The sequence below is a fragment of the Pieris rapae genome, chromosome 12, assembly GCF_905147795.1.
Source record: "Pieris rapae chromosome 12, ilPieRapa1.1, whole genome shotgun sequence".
NCBI lineage: Eukaryota > Metazoa > Arthropoda > Insecta > Lepidoptera > Pieridae > Pieris > Pieris rapae.
The window spans coordinates 8,902,133-8,921,671 of NC_059520.1; the positions used below are offsets into that span (position 1 = coordinate 8,902,133).

The 19,539-nt window shown below is 31.7% G+C and overlaps 2 protein-coding genes across 4 annotated transcripts in view; one reads left to right on the forward strand and one right to left on the reverse strand.

Moving 5' to 3' along the window:
• LOC110993001 (calcium/calmodulin-dependent 3',5'-cyclic nucleotide phosphodiesterase 1) overlaps positions 1 to 17,335 on the forward strand; it is a 175,992-nt gene extending 158,657 nt beyond the window's left edge. For all 3 annotated transcript variants that reach the window (XM_045630444.1, XM_045630445.1, XM_022259041.2), the window contains 7 exons: positions 1,878 to 1,994; positions 4,895 to 5,035; positions 6,256 to 6,425; positions 11,442 to 11,667; positions 11,994 to 12,267; positions 13,012 to 13,101; positions 13,803 to 17,335. In XM_045630444.1, the coding sequence (XP_045486400.1) occupies positions 1,878 to 1,994; positions 4,895 to 5,035; positions 6,256 to 6,425; positions 11,442 to 11,667; positions 11,994 to 12,267; positions 13,012 to 13,101; positions 13,803 to 13,870 (1,086 nt within the window). In that variant the 3' untranslated portion in view covers positions 13,871 to 17,335. The remainder of the gene's footprint in view (positions 1 to 1,877; positions 1,995 to 4,894; positions 5,036 to 6,255; positions 6,426 to 11,441; positions 11,668 to 11,993; positions 12,268 to 13,011; positions 13,102 to 13,802) is intronic.
• On the reverse strand, positions 17,325 to 19,396 carry LOC110993006 (protein arginine N-methyltransferase 3). The gene has a single exon (XM_022259049.2). The coding sequence runs from the start codon at positions 19,291 to 19,293 to the stop codon at positions 17,734 to 17,736; it is 1,560 nt and encodes a 519-aa protein (XP_022114741.2). The 5' UTR covers positions 19,294 to 19,396; the 3' UTR covers positions 17,325 to 17,733.
• Between the last annotated feature and the right edge of the window lie 143 nt (positions 19,397 to 19,539).

A 19,539-nucleotide genomic window follows, 5' to 3' on the forward strand; every position in this document is an offset into this window, starting at 1 on the left:
TGTGAAACGTTGGTACCACGACACGGACCTAAACTAAACTACCTTTAACTCAGCGCCATCTGTTAGAATTGTATCAAATAATAAACAAATGTTAATGTTATCGTAATTTTAGTAAGGATGCCTATTTTTTTTGAAAATGAAATATAGCCTATGTCACTCAGGAATGATGTAGCTTTCCAACAGTGAAAGAATTTTTCAAATCTGCCAAGTAGTTTCGGAGCCTATTCAATTCATACAAACAAACAAAAAATCAAACCTTTCCTCTTTATAATATTAGTATAGATTTCTGATGAACGTAATCCTACAGCTGACATAAATATTATATCAGCTATAGCATTACCTATAACATAAATAACGTTCAAACAAAGAAAGGAAAAAGCCAATAAAAAAAAACACTTAATTAAATACTAAATTCGGCTGTATTGTGTCATATTTAAAAGAAGATTTATTCGTCAAAGATTTAAATTCGTGTTGACAATTTGTATACAATCGATCTATCTCTTCCTTGTAAAAATAACACACATGCAACCAATTAATTAAGAATCGAATCATCAATAGCAATGCAAATGCATAAGTTAAGCTATTTGCGTGCTTAAAGTAAAGTGCTGCAGTTGAAAGGTCGGATTAAGTTGGCTATGAGATTCAAGTTGCGGCTTTGTTTGATTCAAGTTAGTTACAACTCTCTTGGGTAGACTTTCCTTTGTTCAGCGTAAAGCGTCTAATACTTCTGTGAGCTTATTATAGATGTAACTATTACAAATATACAGATTTATTGACTGTACTCGGAGTTTAGATCGTCATTAACATTTTGTGCAGTTAGGGTAAGTTATTTTGATAAAGATTTGATTTTCCAATATAGTGTTATACAGAACAGGTCATAAAATATATTAACATAACTTTTATGTAAAACATATGTTATAATATATTAAGTTTTACGTTTTATTCGTTACCAGTGCTATAAAGGAGTGGTGGACTGTGAAAAGAATTCAAATTAACAATGAAAAAAAAAGATTGATTTATGTATTTTCTATTTTTAATAACTTAATACTATACAATAGAAAACTTATTAATATTTAAATTAAACTAAAAACCTAAGCCAATTTATAAATAATGCAATTCTTGTGAATTCAACCAGTGTTCAACTATATCCATCTCACATACAATAATATTCAGGGTGCGCAAGACACGCGTAAATGGCGCTTCTCTGAGGAAACTTGTACGCGCTCGTGGCATTGCAAGCAAGTGTGATCGCTTACGACACCGAGTGTGATTATTTGGCTCACACAGCCCGTTTCTCCAACATTGCCACATTAAATATACTACCTCTAAGGATTTAAAAGAAATATAATGTAACTAGCAGACTCGGCCAGGCGTTGCTGTGGCTTTTGTTATATTACATAGTAGTAAGTTATTCAAGGGAAACTATAGGAGAACTTATGTGAAACGTTAGTACTTTTAACACAGCGCCATCTGATAGAATTGTATCAAATAATAAACAAGTAATTTGCAATAAAATAAAATTGCGACTATAATTAAAGATCTAAGCTATCCTATCTCTTAAATTAGACCAGACTGCTCACGGTGTGCCAATTTAATTTAAAATCGGTTAAGTAGTTTAGGAGTCCATCACGGACAAACATCGTGACAGGAGATTTATATATATTAAGATAGTAAGATGCCTCCTTACCTCTTATTCGCCTTCTATTGAAGGCTCGGTTTGAAACTTTATACTAAATTCTTGTTCTATTCTACTAGGCAAAATCCAAAATAAAAAAATATATGCTGCTGAAATGCTGCTATTAATCACATAATTATTTTATAAATTGTATAAAATGTAAAATAAAATTATTTAGTTTTTCCGTTTACCTTGCTTTCAGACATTAGATGAATGGTCCTTTGATGTTTTCGCATTACACGACGCGTCCGCCGGATATCCAGTCAAGTATCTTGGATATGAACTACTCAACCGATATGGGATGATACATAAGTTTAAAGTAAGTAAATCATGCATAATATATTAGTAGCGTTGTAGCTCTATGGTACATATTTAGTATATGCATTTAATTAAAACTAGTTTTAATGATATAAATGTTATTTTTATGACAGCAAACGACACTCTGATCACTCCTTTGTAAAGCGACCAAAACAAAGATTTTATTTAAATTTCAATGTACAATAAAGTGTATTTTCTTTTAAAATAATACATATACAAACAATAGTGTTTCCTTAGAATAGGAGCTTCAATCTTAAGAGATCTTATATTTTACTTTGACACACCATTGTATGAAAATTTATTTGTAGACGCAACGTCGTCTTACAGTGTAATTTTTACAATATATTGCTATGTGTAAATAATATGTGTGACTCTATTAACAAACCTTCCCATATAACTTAATTATTTAAATACCGTAGACTAGCAGCTCAAAGCATAATGCGTTCGGAATTACAAGCTACGTTGTAGCACTCTCATTATGTAAGTTGCTACGCATCTCCCGCGAAGCTCCTATTCTAAGGAAACACTATTGTTTGTATATGTATTATTTTAAAAGAAAATACACTTTATTGAAACATGACTTGTCACAATTTCATGTTATCCTTTTGAACCTCGATATTGCGTAGAACATAGCAGATGTAAATACATATATACAGCTGATATTAAAAATTGTAACATAATTTTAAGGTACAAAAATGTGTTAGCAAAAATAAGTTTTAATAGACTACGATAACTCGTTAAAAACTTTTTATCGAATACTTGTTGAGAATACTTAGAGATACTTTGCGATATTCTTTTAAAAGTATTTTATCGGCTTTGAATTCATCAAATATTTCCTAATAAGTTTGTGTTTTATGTTAGTAATATTTGAGGTGCTTTAATGTTAAATAATATTTACAATAAAAATTTATGTTCATCTCTGGCGGTGGTTCTGATTTGCGTTCCATAGACAATCTAACTCTTGAAACTTCTCTTCTATTCATAACTCTGAATTCTATCACTCCTCCTTCACTGTGCGAAGTATGGAATTGGAATTCCTTACCAATTTATATCAGACGAGCTCAGTCTTTAAATTTATATAAAAATCTTCTTTTTGATCATAATTCTTCTGCCTCGTAATTAGTTACTACTTATACATATTAATTGTGAGTCAATTAACCTTTAGCAGTTTAGCAATACTTATACATGTCTGTTTATACATATTATTATTTATAATTTTTCTTTAGATTTAATTTTAGTAATACTTGCATGTTATTTTCAGTGTCTTTTTGTTAATTCATTATGCACTTCTTTTACTTTATCCTATGTAGGTGTTTTTTTATTGTATTGTTCCATATTCCTGGAAGAAATCGCTTGTTAGCCATTAGGCCTCCCGTTGCCTAATAACTAAACCTACCTCCTTTTTTTTATATGTATAATTATGTTTATTATGGTAATGAAGTATAAATAAATAAATCCAGTGTTGCTACAACCCTAAACGGCTCTTGGCCTCAGATTGCTTCCGATTTTTTGAAACTTTTTATTTAATACAGAAGTAGGCGATGAGCCTTTTGTCGGAAACATGTCGTTCCGAGTTTGATCAGTCAGTAACAAAAAAAAATATTTATTTTGGAATATAAGATACAGGTGTCACTTATTCCAAGTCATTAAATTTGAATCGGTAGACATCCCTACTCATTGGCAAACAATGCAACGTAAAAATATCGTAGATTAATTTGAAGTAGACTGCCTAGCCTAGTCCCAGGCCCTTTAAATATATAATCGTTAACTCTATAATAATCCCTTTTTACACAGCTTCTCGTTAATACATTAAAAGGCAGTTGCCAACATCATCTCAATATACTTGGAAGCTAAAATGAATATACTCGCACATTCCACCCCAAAATGTGTCTTGGCCTCTTGGAATTGAAAAAACTTTAGCTCCCAAGCTTATCCCTATATAATCAAAATATTACCAAATTACTACAATAAAATCTGCAAACTATATTTAGAATAAGCAATTTGTAATGTACTCATATTCGTGTAAAGTCAAGAGAAAGTGGAATAATATTCAATCCTGTAAGAGTTTCCTCGTGAAGCCGCCAGTGTAATGAGTTTTAAAGTGTTGAGAAGTTTCTAGGACATTTCTAATCTAGATAAAAGCGTCCTTGGCAACTTAAATGTGAAAAAGGAAGCCAAACAATTCGCTCTTTTATAGTTTTCTTGTCATTCATGTACTTCTTACAAAACCAATTCTGTATCATAATAAGTTTCTCCGTCGAATAATTATGAAATATATAATACTGAGATTAAGTTTTGTGTGTTAATCAGATTTAGCACTTTTAATAAAATAAATAAATTTATAGAAATATGACGCGACTTTCAGTTGGCCTACTATCTAAAAAAAAGTCTTTTGGAGTAAGCAACCCAAATGTTCTCTAAGAATTTGTATTTAGTACCTGTACTACCTCTGCTTTTTACCTAGAAGATTTGTGTGACGGCAAAGGCCAATGTTGTTTGAGATACTAAGGGCCAGAACCAGTCTGATGCACAGATCCTCGTTTAGAAAGACGGTGTGCGTGCTGAATTCTGTCTTCGACACTATCGCCATCTGCATGTGTATGCAGTGATCTCATGTATTTAATATTTGTTTTTTTGCAGTGTTATTGTATTGTTTTAGTACTGTAAGAACAGAGTATTTATGTGTTTTGTGAAAAAAAATAAAAGTAATAAATTTAAAATTTGTGTATCGCATAGGTATTACGTATTAAATATAACTAAGCAATAATTTACTAAATACGAAACTATTATGATAATAATTACGTATTTACGCTGATAATTATCATCAGATACCTTAACAATAGGTCACCATAAATTCTGCGTGAAGATTTTGTGTGTTAAATATCATAATTATTATTTCAGGTTCAACCTCCAACGTTGGAAAACTTTCTCAGTAGGATAGAGGAGGGTTACTGCAAGTTTCATAATCCGTACCACAACAACCTTCATGCAGCTGATGTAGCTCAAACCGTGCATTATATGCTGTGTCAGACTGGCCTCATGGTATGTGCATACTATATTAATTGCAATAATGGCGGCGTAAGAAGCTCCCGACAAGTGTGTACATGTTTATTCCATTTTTAAAAGCACAGAAACAAGTTAAAATCCCTTAAAGATCTGAACATCAAATTAACTGACAGTGACAACTGTCATCTGTCAACGTCAACAGCCATCTGTCAAGAACAGTCTATGCGTGAGCTTTTTTTAGCGAATAGTATCAACCTTATAAAGTTTAACTACATAATAATATTTAAAATAAGTTTTTTAGGGTGAACGAAATGAATAACTTTTATTATTAAAAGTAGAAATTTTCATATTAGATGTCTGCGTATTTACAACATTTCGCTACAATTTTCAAATGTACAATTTTATATGCACATAATATTTACCAAGACATGACTGTACATATATTTCGATTTACATAATTTATACAACGCTTCATCATAAATCAAATTTTCATTTTCTCAAGAGTCCTCTGGCATATGTCCAGGGTTGATTAGATCGTCTGACACAATTACTAGCTTTTAAATTCGCTGTCTGTCTAAATGTCTGTATAAATTTATTCCAAAACCAATTTCAATTGAGGAGTTTGAACAATCAATCATCACTTAGCTAACTTTCCTTTAGCTTGGAAAACTTTAGTATGAGTCCGTTATACACATAATATTTACCAAGACATGACTTATACTCATATATATAAGGGAGTTAAACTCAAATGTGTTGCAAAAATATTATATTAAGAAACGACATTTAGAGTTTGCTATTTCAGTTGAAATACACTTCCTATTTATTTTATAATCAATCAAAAATGTACTCATAACAAAAACATCAAATTCAAATTGAAAATGACGGATAGATACATAGATGAACAAAACTAGTGTCTTTTCCACAGACATACAAAAGACAAAATAGATATAATTATTTCTTTACATATATATAATATATACGTGTGTATGTCACTCCTCTTTAACGGCTAGATGGATTTAAATAAAAAAAAATTGGACGCGTTTTGGTGGCGCCCTGAAATTTTAGATTTAATCAGCCCGGCAAATGGCACTGCAGTCGGTATCTAAGTTATTTATCTAAAATGTAAACACAGCAGAATACACACACTATTAATTACATGTGTAAATAATTGTCCGAATAGAAGCAGAATTTCGATATCGCTAATAATTTACGACCTTTGTTTTTCTTGTCCCTGTAACTTCTGTAATATTTTTTAGAACTGGCTATCAGACTTAGAGATATTCGCAACGTTGGTGGCAGCGATCGTCCATGACTTTGAACATACAGGCACAACAAACAACTTCCACGTAATGTCGGGGTCTGATACAGCACTACTATACAACGACAGAGCTGTACTAGAAAACCACCACATAAGCGCAGCATTCAGGTATGTTAACCGCTTATTAGACATCTAAAGTTAGTAATTGGGAAAAGGGATACTTTTCTTTAACAAAATCCCAGAAACTCTGTTATCTCTGCCTTAAAAAAAATTACTCGTATTAAAGAAAAGCTGAGTTAAAAGGCTTACTATAAATTTAAAGATTATCTAGATTATCTATGATTTACTATTTTGAAATAGTACCGATTCTTTACGCCGGCTTTTTCTCACGGCCTACACCCTCTGTCTTCTTTGCCAATGAGTATTGTGTAATGTAATATGTATAAATGTAATAAGTATAGAGGATACCGATTCAAATTTATTGACGTGGAATATGTGATATCTGTATCTTATATTTCATTATAAATATATATTTTTTAAATAAAATCTTAAGTCTTTTATAATTATAACTAAAACTTCTGTTTCTTTGATTTTCTAAACATACAAAGAAAGAATATTCCAAACGGGTACACCCAGTCAAATAAAAAAAATACATACACAAATATTATATATACTTCTAAATTTATTATTCTACTTTTATAGACACAATAGCACCTCCTTGTAGTGCATACCTCGCTCAACGAATAGGTATTGCAATACATCTAATACCTTGCTTTTAAGTTAGAATACCACATAGATCAAACAGTTTTATGTATTTTATATATTAACAATTTTTTTGCGGAAATATAATATAATTTACACAATTAAATGAAAAGCAAGGCCCATCGCATTCGAGCAATCTCTTCTAACAACCACTATTTAAATTTATTTATTTCAGATTTCTATTTTTAACATTTAAATGATATACAAATCTATTAACGACATAGCTATTGCAAGTAATGAATCATTTGGAACACAGTATATCTTTTATAACTTTTGTCTGTTTTTAGATTCGTACAAGTAGTTTTTAACCAATTTAAGGTACATTTATCATTTAGTTATATAAACTCGTAGTTTATACGAAAATGGCAATATTTCGAAATGTCTTGAATATATTTTATAAGGTGTGGACTTATTTCAACAACATAATTTCCCTTGAGAAACCCTTACCTCTTTTAGCACTTAGGGCGAATTTATTTAGAACTAAAATCAAATTTATGCTCTATTGCATGTGCTTTAGAATTGACTCGGTGTGAATAACTCCATAAAATTAAAGCTCTAGAAGGAATAGTGCAAAAAGTGAAAAAAGCCGGCAACGCACTTGTGTGCCTTCTAGCAATGTGGGTGTCCATGGGCGGCGGTATCACTTTACATCATAATATGAGCCTCCTGTCCGTTTGTCTCCTATTATTACATAAAGCAATTTTAGAGATTATGGTTGCCAATTGTGGGCCTCTACCAAGATTACAAGTCAACGCACCAGGGTGCATTGTCTATTCCCCAGACCACTTTGAAATTTTTGTAATTTAAAATGTTCTTTTTAAGAAATATGGGTCATTTTATAATTATAACAATTCGACAGAATACATAAAGAGTGCAATTTTAGAATATTAATTTAAAGGCTTAAAGGTAACACATTCAAGATTAAACAATGAATATTAATAACAATGAATTTCGTGAGAAAATTACCCTGTTGTTAATGAAATTCGTTTTCCTACGTATAATTAATAACGATACCAGACACGATATACATTAATTTGGCTTAAGGCTTGGATTTTTAACATCAAAACGGGAGTTAGAATATCATACAAAAGACTCAAAAAGACGCAGATACGTTGGTCGTGTCGTTCAATTCTGATTGGTCAAAAAGCCGCAACGCGTTAACTGAAGATGCTGTTAACCAATCATAATATAGTTACGTTTTACGTTCTCGACCCTGCTAACTAATCAGATAGTTTTACGTTCTCCCATGTTATTTTAATGTGTTCACTATTTTTGTTGATCGTTAAAAGAACTTTATTTCTCATTCAAAAATGTTATTTTTTTACATTAATTAATACGAACTATGTTATGGTCACTGCCAGAATTACTGTGGAACACCACAGTTATAATCACAACACTCACACATACACTCTTAAAATTTTCCTTTTTTTCTTTCCATATTTTTTTTTATTTCAGTGTGTGTGTTAGTAATGAATGCTATGTCTATGTCTTATACTATACGAAGGGTTGTCGCCATCAGAATTCGTCTTAATTTTAATCTTCTACCCTCATTCTGATGTGAAGTTTGATTGCTGTTTTAAATTGATTAAAGTAGCTGCTATTTCGTTTTTTAGACGGTATTTTTTTATAATTGCACACCCTTATACTTAATGGAAATCTACAAATAATTTGTACGCGGCTACGACAAGATAAGCAAACTCGCTCTATTAACATCAAAATTGGGTCACAAATTTATGACATTGAATTAAATAAGATTTGAATCATATTTAATTCCAACACCATACAATGTTCTTTACATACACTATTATATTTTAAAAAATATAAATAGAAAGATAAAACAATTCAACTTAGGGTCCTTCAAGAAAAGAGCGTACCAATTCTTAAAAGGCCGGCAACGCACTCGCGAGCCCTCTGGTATTGAGAGTGTCCATGGGCGGTATCACTTAACATCAGGTGAGCCTCCTGCCCGTTTGCCCCCTGTTCTATAAAAAAAAACAAATCAAATTTAAAACTATGTTGATCATTGGGGCAGTATACTTTTATCGCTGGCAGCATTTTCTCGCTGTATTGCGATACTTATTCTTTAAGGAAAGGGAAACAGCTTTGTAGGCACCTATCAACCAGACGACAACTTAAATATTTAATTAACTCCAGTGCACTTGTACCCACGGCTAAAGCGTCCAATGGGAGCAAAGTGATTTGACTTCGAAATGTACTTTATTTTATAAATTTATTCGTATAAATATTTTCGTACCCATTTCCCTCACACATTCACTGATGCAGTCACATGTTACGTTACTTTGTTACGTAACGATGCGTGTTGCTTTAAAAAATCAGGATTAGAAATTGTGTTCGATTCCTTTTTTATTTTGAGATGAGCGATTGTGTTTTGTTCATCGTCCATTTTTTATATTATATGCATCTCATGCAATATATCGAAACTTTTCACGTTAAAGGTTAAAAATATCTATATAAAATCTGTTTACGTTCAACATCCATCAATCTCCCACCAAGATGAAGTGTCTCGGCATTATAATATAAATTGTATCGCTTCGAGAACAAATTAATAAATAATTTATGCGACAGCGGGAGTACAAATGGAGTCAATCCTTTGAAATGGTAATTAAAATCCATAAATAAATTCTAATATAGTTTATGATTGATTCCTAAAGACATTGAACCAGGTGCCAAGGCATATCCTGATGCCTAAGGTATAGTATATAATATATAACATATAAATATACTTATACTACTATAATATATAAATATATTTGTAGTAGTAGGTTGTGAACAGAAGATCAGTCAAACGGTATATTCAGATTTTTAGATTCTTTTAAAATGATTGAAACACACAGTAAAATACATATATTTTACTAAGGTAGGTCGTTCAAGGCAATTCTCTATTAATATATATTTGATTTGTAATTATAAAAGGTCTTGACTATCAAAATATAAGATGGAACCTATGTTAAATATACGTTAATAGACATAATATGTCTGGAATCAGAAAAAGTGGTTGCTAACAAATTTTTAAAGATCCTAAGAGGCCTATGCAAGCTTTCGAACTAAGCTGTATCAGCTGTCAGGTGGACTGGTCTTCCAACATAGGCCTCCTCTTTTTGTTTCCACTCGTCTCTTTCACGAGCCTCTTCTCCATCCTTGCGGGAGATTGTCATCCCATCTCTTTATTTCAGGAACTCTTTTGTTTCTCTCGTGGATTTTATTCTGTGAAATCTTTCGTTCAATTTTCTTTGTCTACATCGAAGTTTTTAATTTTTGTTAAAACATCGCATTTATTTGTCAATTTACTATTTTTTCGGTCGTCCATATGTTATGCCTCCGTTTGTTCAACATAGGCCGATTCATGTCCTGCTGACAAACGTTGTTTTGGTAGTGGTAGGCCAGGTTTGGTATCCATAAGTGACACACGGTAATACATATATTATATATACGTACGTGTTACATAATTTCCTAACGAAAATATTTTTCATTAAAAATACTTAATATTTTCTTAGAAAAGCCATGATACTGTCACGCCTACCTTGCGCAGGTACAGCTGCCGTTTAATTAGAGATAGAAAAGATTCCAATTCTCCGCTGTCAATGGTCTCCTACATTAGATTAATTCTAATGACCTAAGGCTAATAGAAATTCTATGTATTTGATAGGCTTAGATTAATTGCCCTTGCTGGATTTTTTATTTTTCTTTGGAGCTATATTATTTTAGTATATTTTATTTAAAACTTCGTGGTAAATTTTAGTATCTTATGAATTGTGTGTGACATTTTCACACACTTTTATTTACATGAGAACGTAAGGCACAGCGTTAGATTCATGCAACTTGGCGATTAAAAAGAGTGGCGGAGAGTTTATTGCCAGTTCTTCCCTTCCGTTCTACGATTTGAGAACTGGCAGTAAATGTAAAATAAGAAGCATTAAATGTATATTTCATTTTTGACTTTGATACTGTATATATTTTGTTAGATAACATGTAGATACATGAATAAATAATTTTTGGCATTTTGACTTCTTTACAATCGAGTAGCTCGCAATATCTCACAAGAGAAATTTAGGAGAGAGGTATCACTTATAACAGATTTCGACTAACTAAACACATTAATTGTTGTACCTGCCTCAAAACAACGCAGATTTATGAATTTTTAGATTTAAGTATTTCCGAACCAATTCGACTTAGGGTCCTTCAAGAAAAGAGCGTACCAATTCTTAAAAGGCCGGCAACGCACTCGCGAGCCCTCTGGCATTGAGAGTGTCCATGGGCGGCGGTATCACGTAACATCAGGTGAGCCTCCTGCCCGTTTGCCCCCTGTTCTATAAAAAAAAATTAAAAAATTAAATCTTTTAATAATTTTGCTAATATTCTAACTTGGATAAAAATGAATGATTTTTATTTTTTTAATTACAGATTGTTGAAAGAGGAAGAAAACAATATTCTTCTCAACCTATCGCGGGATGAGTTCCGAGAGTTCCGAACATTGGTGATAGATATGGTTCTGGCCACAGATATGTCATTCCATTTCCAACAGCTGAAGAACATGAGGTCTCTGATAACCCTGGCTGAACCTACCGTGGACAAATCCAAGGCAGTCTCTCTTGTTCTACATTGTTGTGATATCTCACACCCGGCTAAGGTTCGTTCTTTAAGTGTTTGAAATCGCTAGCATAAAAATTTAATTTCCAGGGATTCCTCCACTAGCACTTGCTCAGCTCGATGTAGAATTGGAGGATTCCCGAAAGAGCCTGTCGTGGGGGAATCCCCGTCCAATACTCGTGATCTTTTAATAAATGGTCCATGCCCTTTATCATATAGCATTTATTGCTTTTTACTTTTTTGGGGTGACCACCAACTTCCGCACCAGGTGCTACCAGCCACTGAACATAATTTTACCCTTTTCATACACAAAAAATCTTTTGAATATTTTTTATCATATGATCCAATATTTTAATTATATTTCAGAGATGGGATCTTCATCATAGATGGACGATGAGTCTTCTAGATGAATTCTTCCTCCAGGGAGACAAAGAAAGAGAACTGGGCCTTCCATTCAGTCCACTCTGTGATAGGAACAACACACTAGTCGCTGAATCTCAAATCGGTTTTATAGACTTTATTGTGGAGCCAAGTTTGGGCGTATGCGCAGATATGTTGGAATGCATCCTAGGCCCTCTGCATTCGAATACTAAGAACACGACCAGTACCAGCCAAGGTGCCCATGGCCAGGATAATGCTAGTAGGTGTTTAGGTCCTCATTACATTTAGTTTTTACAGTTAGATATCACTATAAGATTAACAGTAAAACCATAAAGAAAGCGGCCTTATATGCATTTGTATATCAATACACATAGAGGGGCAAGGCAGAAGGCTTATATTATGGTGTTAAGTAATAGGCAGTCCATGGAAACTCTACGGCAGAGGGCGAATGCGCAGCCTTTTAGGATTTGGTACACTGTATTATGAAGGACCCTACTATTAATCCACAATCTCAGATTGAAAACAATCTGAGATCAGACCGTGATCAGAACCTCAGCTGCTGTATAACCGAACAACTCCTCGCCCATGGTAAATGTGGTTGATGAAGAGAGACATACTACTCATCGTCTAGGCATAAATAAATAAACATAGGCATGCGTTGTACAATATTTTCATCTGTAACGTATTTTAAAACACTGTTGAATTAGCCTGAATTACGTTTACAGATACTAGTCTAGCTAGATTCGCGTAGTATGTAAATAGATTTTTATTGCTAAATAAAGTAATTTATTTCTTGTTAGGAACATTTCCTGTTTTTAAAAACTCACATTACATTCACTAAAAATCTTTAACAAAATCCTGTCGTATGGTACGTATCTGAAAATATTCTAATAGTTTAATCATAAATTGTGTTTTGTAAAAATTATTGTCATAAATATATTATTGTGTATAATAAAGTTGTCTCAATTATCTCTTACTTCATCTATGTATGAATATGTTCCAGGCGCTGAGGTGACAAAATTAAAAATAAAGAAACCATGGGTGACTTGCCTTATGGACAATAAAAAGATTTGGAAAGAGCAAGCCGCGAAAGGTATTTATTATAATATTACTCATACATGGCAGATTACATTTTTGTACAAATTAATTAATGTTAGACTGAATTCTTTTTATTTAATGGGATGAATTAGTTCCAGAAAAAGTATTGTGTGGTTTTATGAATCCACGGTAAAAGTGAAACATTTTTTCACATTATAGATATTTTGAAATAATATTCCATTAAGGGTAAATCATATAAAAATCGCTTTATCAATCTTAATTTTATACTTGGTAAATTGAAATAATAATAGGAAATAATAAAATATGTTTTATTGAACTCTGTGTCTTAGAGTGTACGAAATACATAATACTTAACAATTAATTAGATTATATACACATATTAAATAATAATAGTCTAATCACTACACGGTCAGCTGCGAACTATAGGCACCGCCATAATCGCCTTGGCTGCTATGATCAGCGCCTTTCACTTTATCCCTTCTCCACGGCCGACCGTCACGCGACATACAACACACAGATGAAAAAGTTTGAGACGATGTATTAAAATATACCTCTATATTATAAAATATACAAACCGATTAGACCCCGTTAGCTATTATTAAAAAGCTTTTAATGCAAAGGATATTGAACCCTCGCAATTCTTGGCTGATAAAATCTGATAGTACACCATTTCTCTTACAATTCATTAGTTACTGATGAACATAAACTAATTAATAAAATTTATTCAAATTTCAGATGCAGAAGACCGGGCTAAACTGGAAGAGGAGACGAACGGGGCACCGCCGCAACCACCAGCTGAATAATATTTAGCCAACCTTGTAAATAGTGTTAAGCACAGCTGTTCCCATATGCTACATTCGCTCTTCAACAAAGACACTCCATAGATCCATTAAGATCGTTATTAAAGTGTTTATAATTTTCTTATTACGTTCAACATTGAAGCTATGTTTTCATATTGTCCGCAATTCATTTCGTATAATGAAACTTGGCAACTTCGTGCGTAAAACGAAACGTTTGTGGGTTTCAAAAAAAGGCAACTCATATAAACAGACCCTAAGAAAGCAATATCGGATCCACATCCACTATGGAAGTTAGAGAAAGCCGGCTGCATTCAATCTCGAGGAAATAACAGTTTCTGTTTGGCAGACACAAAAAATCTATGGCGCCATAAACCTATGCCTATTTCTGTATATCATCCTAATTTTTGTCATAGTAATAAAGCATACAGTATTGTATTCGCTTAAGTTGGTAATATGAGTCTTTGACAATTCTTTAATAGCTCTCTTAATAATGTAATGATCAGAAACGCATACGCAGCTTTAATAATATCATATCCTTATCTTGTGTATTTACAAATGAATCTTACAAGAGTCTTTCACTACTACTCTACTTTTTACTGAAGATTACAGTTCATTTGTGAAGACATGCCAGTATAACTTACTGATCATATAGAAAAAAAGGAAGATAAAACAAATATTGGACTTTGACATATTATGACATATGGGTCATAGCTTGCGCTCAATTTTGTTTTCTGAATCTCACATCACCAATTTAGCTAATATTTTGTTTGTCTCTTTCTGTTAAAATAGGTTTAAACTGTGCCGTAGAACAGATAATTAAAGCAGTTGATCTATTTAATAATAAGCAAGTTCAATATTTTAATTTGACAGTGTCAATAGTAATTTAATTTTGTAACAATGACCTAAATCTATTTTAATATACCTTAGATCTTCTGTAACAAAATTAGATATTAAGCAGGCAAAAATATAGTAAATAAAATACTTCAATATGTAAATTTTTGGAAGACAGCGTAGTGAGTTACATTCGAATAGGCGATATCCCGCTGAGCGGGTTATCTAGAAATAACATTTGTATATACATTTATTTATTTTACCTGTTAATTACTTTATCCTCAAAACCTTTTTAAAGTGAAAAAGGTCAATATCAAACGATTTTTGACGGATCTGCTTGTGCGTCACCCCATTCAAATATTGACTTGCACTTCAACAGCGACGTTACAAGAGTTACAGATCGTTTACCTGTTTCATGGCTCGTCAATCTCAGGTCATTTTATAACCCGGGAATATGACAGATAATAATATAATTTATAATCTGTTTAAATTAGTATTTGACACTCTCTTAATCTAGGAGTTATCTTTCCTCAACCCTTACCCGTAGGTACCTAAATTGTCTACATAAATAAAATATCTATAAATGTGCATAAATATTATTTCATTGCGATTTTGAATGTATAGTTATAAAATTATTCTGATATAAGTGCTAACTTATTGACTACCTTTATAATAATTAAAAGATAATTGTAGATACAAATAAGGATAGACATAATTATTTATTATTTGTACAGATTTTTCATTCGAGCAGGCCTCGTATGTTTTTGTAGAAAACGTTTTTTTGCATGTAAATAATATTATTTTTAGTATGTATATAACAATTTTAAATAGAATTTGTTTATTTAATTTTAACATAAGCTATATAATTCCAAATATGAATTCTGTGTGTATATGGATTTTCATGCTATTAAGGATAGATTATACCACGCTTCTTATCTCAAAATATATAAATGTACATTATATTTCTGACAATTGACAGTCAACTATAGCTGTTAATTAAAATTTAAATAAATCATAGATATTATTAATAGTGTCTTAGTTATACATGTAATAACTAATTGACAAGGCGGTTTTAGACGTATTTTCTTTAAATCATAAATCCACTATAGTTATATTAAATGTAGCCTTCAAACCTTTTTATGTTTGTATAGCACAGAAAGTTGAAAATCTAATTGCGTTGTAAGTACTTTAAACACGTTTCGCAACGCTATAGATTCCTAACGAAATATTTATGGAACCCGCCATTTTAACAATTTGTTTTCTTTATTAATATTACTAAATATATTCCAAAAGTACTATAAATTACGAATAACGTTTAATGTAAATGTTTAATGTAAGAGCTATTGTAATATAGAATCGCTGGTTTCGGAGCAACTTTACGTATAGTGTCTATTATTCGTTAAGTAGATATTAATTCATATAATACGCTTATTAATTTTAATATTTCTGATTGGAATGGCTAAAACTCGACCAAACAATATTTTCTAAAATATACCTGTTTCATGCCAGATAAAAATATATTATTAGACGTGGAAATACAAATGTCATTCGCGTTTTTAATTTATTTATAATAAGAGCAAAAATAATTATATTTATACCCCGATATTTATAAAATATAATGCATATTGTGAGGTTTGGTATAGAAATAATTTTGTAGCCGATTTTGAAATGCCAATATTTTACGTCAACTAATATGTCATTGATTTTATTACACAAAATCAACGAACGGTTAATACGGAACATAATAACGAAATGGAGACGCCTCTACAAAAAAATGTTTCTACAACTAAAACTAACTTCTATACATACTTAGCAATGACGACAGTAATCTCAAACCTCGTTTAACTAAAAAAGCTTACAGAACATTTATGAATAATTCTTTAGTTTCCTGTTAACGGAAACCGCGTTTCTATAAAGATCTTTCCGCGGACCCACCCTTTTAGTATTTTCATTGCATTGAGTATTATTTTACAAGTATTTAAAATGTGGGACCATGCCTTTTAAATATCAGAAAAACTCCATAATCATATTAGGTCCCAAAAGTCGGGGAATGTAAGGGTAGAATTAATCCAACTGGTGACGCTTATCGTAGATGAAATATACAATAGATCTTTTAATATATATTTACTATATTAGACACATAGAGTAAGTAATAGGTAGTGGACAGTATGTGTACATGAGCGCCATTTTATTCGGGATATAGCTTTATAAAGTAGAATTAGATTCATACTCTTGAACAGAAATTTATTTGAAATTCCTAACTAAGAGTTGTACTCAGTGTTTATTTTAAATAGATGTAGCACAGAAATAGTATAGTCTTAATATAAGTCATACGTTATACCTAATAATAATCACTCTGTATTAATTTTTGAAAATTGAAACATTTAACGCCTGCATAAAAAACACGCGCAATTGTTCCCTTATTCACTTTCCTAAATTATCAATGTATTACCTAGCAATATATTTTTTTAAGACGTAATTGATTATTTCCGATATTAAGTGCCTATTTTATTTATACCCTTTTCTATGTAAAAAGCCTGAATATTTAATGTAATTTTTTATTCCTTTTCTATTATGTATATAAGTAGAACACTGAAATGTAAAACATGGAAAATGAAATAAAGAATTTCGTAGAAATGAGTTTTTATTGTTTATAACCTCATATTTCAATAGCATATTATGGCATGACATGTAATTAAAACATTCAAGACACAATAGTAAGCACAGCCCCATCAACAATACAATTTACAATGTAATTTGATTATGCTTCTAGCAACTTGCAAGCAATAAACTAAATAAAACAACTATTTCTGCATCATTAGATTTTCAATTGCCACATTAAAATGACCAATATCTCTACAAATCGTAGGTTATTGGGAGGTCTAATACAAATTCACACTTTTTAAGTAATTATATATTGAATATAATAACAATCTTAAAATACTTGAGGTGTAACATCCATTAAATGAATGTTTCATTTCATTTCATCACACCTAACATATATGATGTAACAACTTAAAAAAAAGTGGTAACATTCAGTTAAGAATATATCTATGAACTTTCCCAAATAGTTGAATTTCAACAGCAAGTGACCTAACATCAGTTTTTTGTCTATTACAAATAATTTTTCCTTCGATAACATCACCCTTGCTGACTTGTTTACAATCTTTAAAAAAGAATACAGTTTGTTTCCAATGTGTTGGTGTTTTGTGCGGACCAGTTGTGAATGACACATTCTCAGGTAATTCAAAGAATGTATCAAAATAACCAACCAAAGACGTAAGATGACCATCCTTATTAACAACCAACCTAAAATCTGACTCAAAGTTCATCACATTAATTGTACAAGTATTTATATCTATTTCTTTAACAACACAAGGTTCTGACAAAACATGCTCAAATGAAACCACATCTATTGTTGCTTCGCGGACAACTTCAGATTTCATACAATTCATTTTGTATCCATAAACATCTGACCAAAATTCTATTAGTTTTTTATGTGTATCTACATCACCATTAGCCACTAGGCTTATATTACATTTATTTGGTAATAACAATCCTCCTGTACTTAAGTACCTATCTCTCGCATAAATAACACTATCCAACATTCCTTCAAATAATAAGAAATATCCCATCCATTCTGATACAATAATATCAACTTTTTCATCTAATTTTGTGTCTTCCAATCTTCCTTTTATAGTTTGTATAACATTTTCAAGCTTATTTTCTCGAATAATATCCATGGCATGATAAATGACATCAGACTGATCAAGGGCATACACTTTTTTAGCTCCAGCTGTAGCTGCAAACATTGATAGAATGCCTGTACCACAACCAAGATCTAGCACAACTTTTCCCTTAAAAGTATCTTTATTTTTGAGAATTGCATCTTTATAGCTTTCAGTTCTAACTTTGTCAGATAGCATATCATAGTGAATGCCAAAATGAGCATAGCTACTGAAGTATCCCTCATCGCTTTCTAAAGGCACTTTTGACACGCAATCAATTATCAAACTACTTTCATCACTTTTGCCAAGGGGTCCACTATCAACAAGAGATTTCATAGATTCTTTCATCTTAGACATGTCTTCTTTAGCCAATTGTAAGTGAGTTTTACTCTCTTTTAATTGCTCTGTCAGTGTTTGAATTGTCCTTTGAAGTTCTATAAAATGTGCTTGAGATAATGTTACCAAACCATTTTCAACATTAGCATGGTATGATTTAGGAGAACTAGGCTTTTCTGCTAAGGAATCGAAATCGAACATAAGCCATTCATGATTCTCTACTGGTTTTAAATACCTTTCGTTATCCCACACAGCTTTGTCCGAGGCCATAATTACCTGAGGTTCAGCTTTATGTGTGGTAATGTAGTTGATAAGCTTTATATATGAATAACAGTCCATATTAAATTTTACTTTTAATTCACCTAATTTGAAACCATGTACAGCTTCACAGTGGGACACCGCTTCTTCGATCGATGGAAGTGAGTTCATACAAAATAGACAAGACACGGCAGGGTTAGCGGTTTCCATTTCTTGCCATTCATCTTCCTCATAATGCTCTTCATCAGAACTTAGATCAGGTACGTCAGACATTTTAGAATAATCAATATTCAGATAATTTCGACAAGACTTATTAAAACTGTCTTGTAATAAAACACCATTTCAATTCTCAAGTTCAATCAAAACCATGTGGAATTTAATAACTGTCATTTTTAATTTGTCAGCTGTCAAATTTCATCCGTTTTAAATAAAGATGTCTTACCGTACTGCAAATTGTCATGCTGTCATCCGTTAATTTATTTAATCAAACTTTTTTTTTTAATATTTAATAAGACAAGT

Excerpts from the sequence above, each read along its gene's own strand:
- LOC110993006 (XM_022259049.2), bottom strand. The coding sequence starts at position 19,293 with ATGTCTGACGTACCTGATCTAAGTTCTGATGAAGAGCATTATGAGGAA.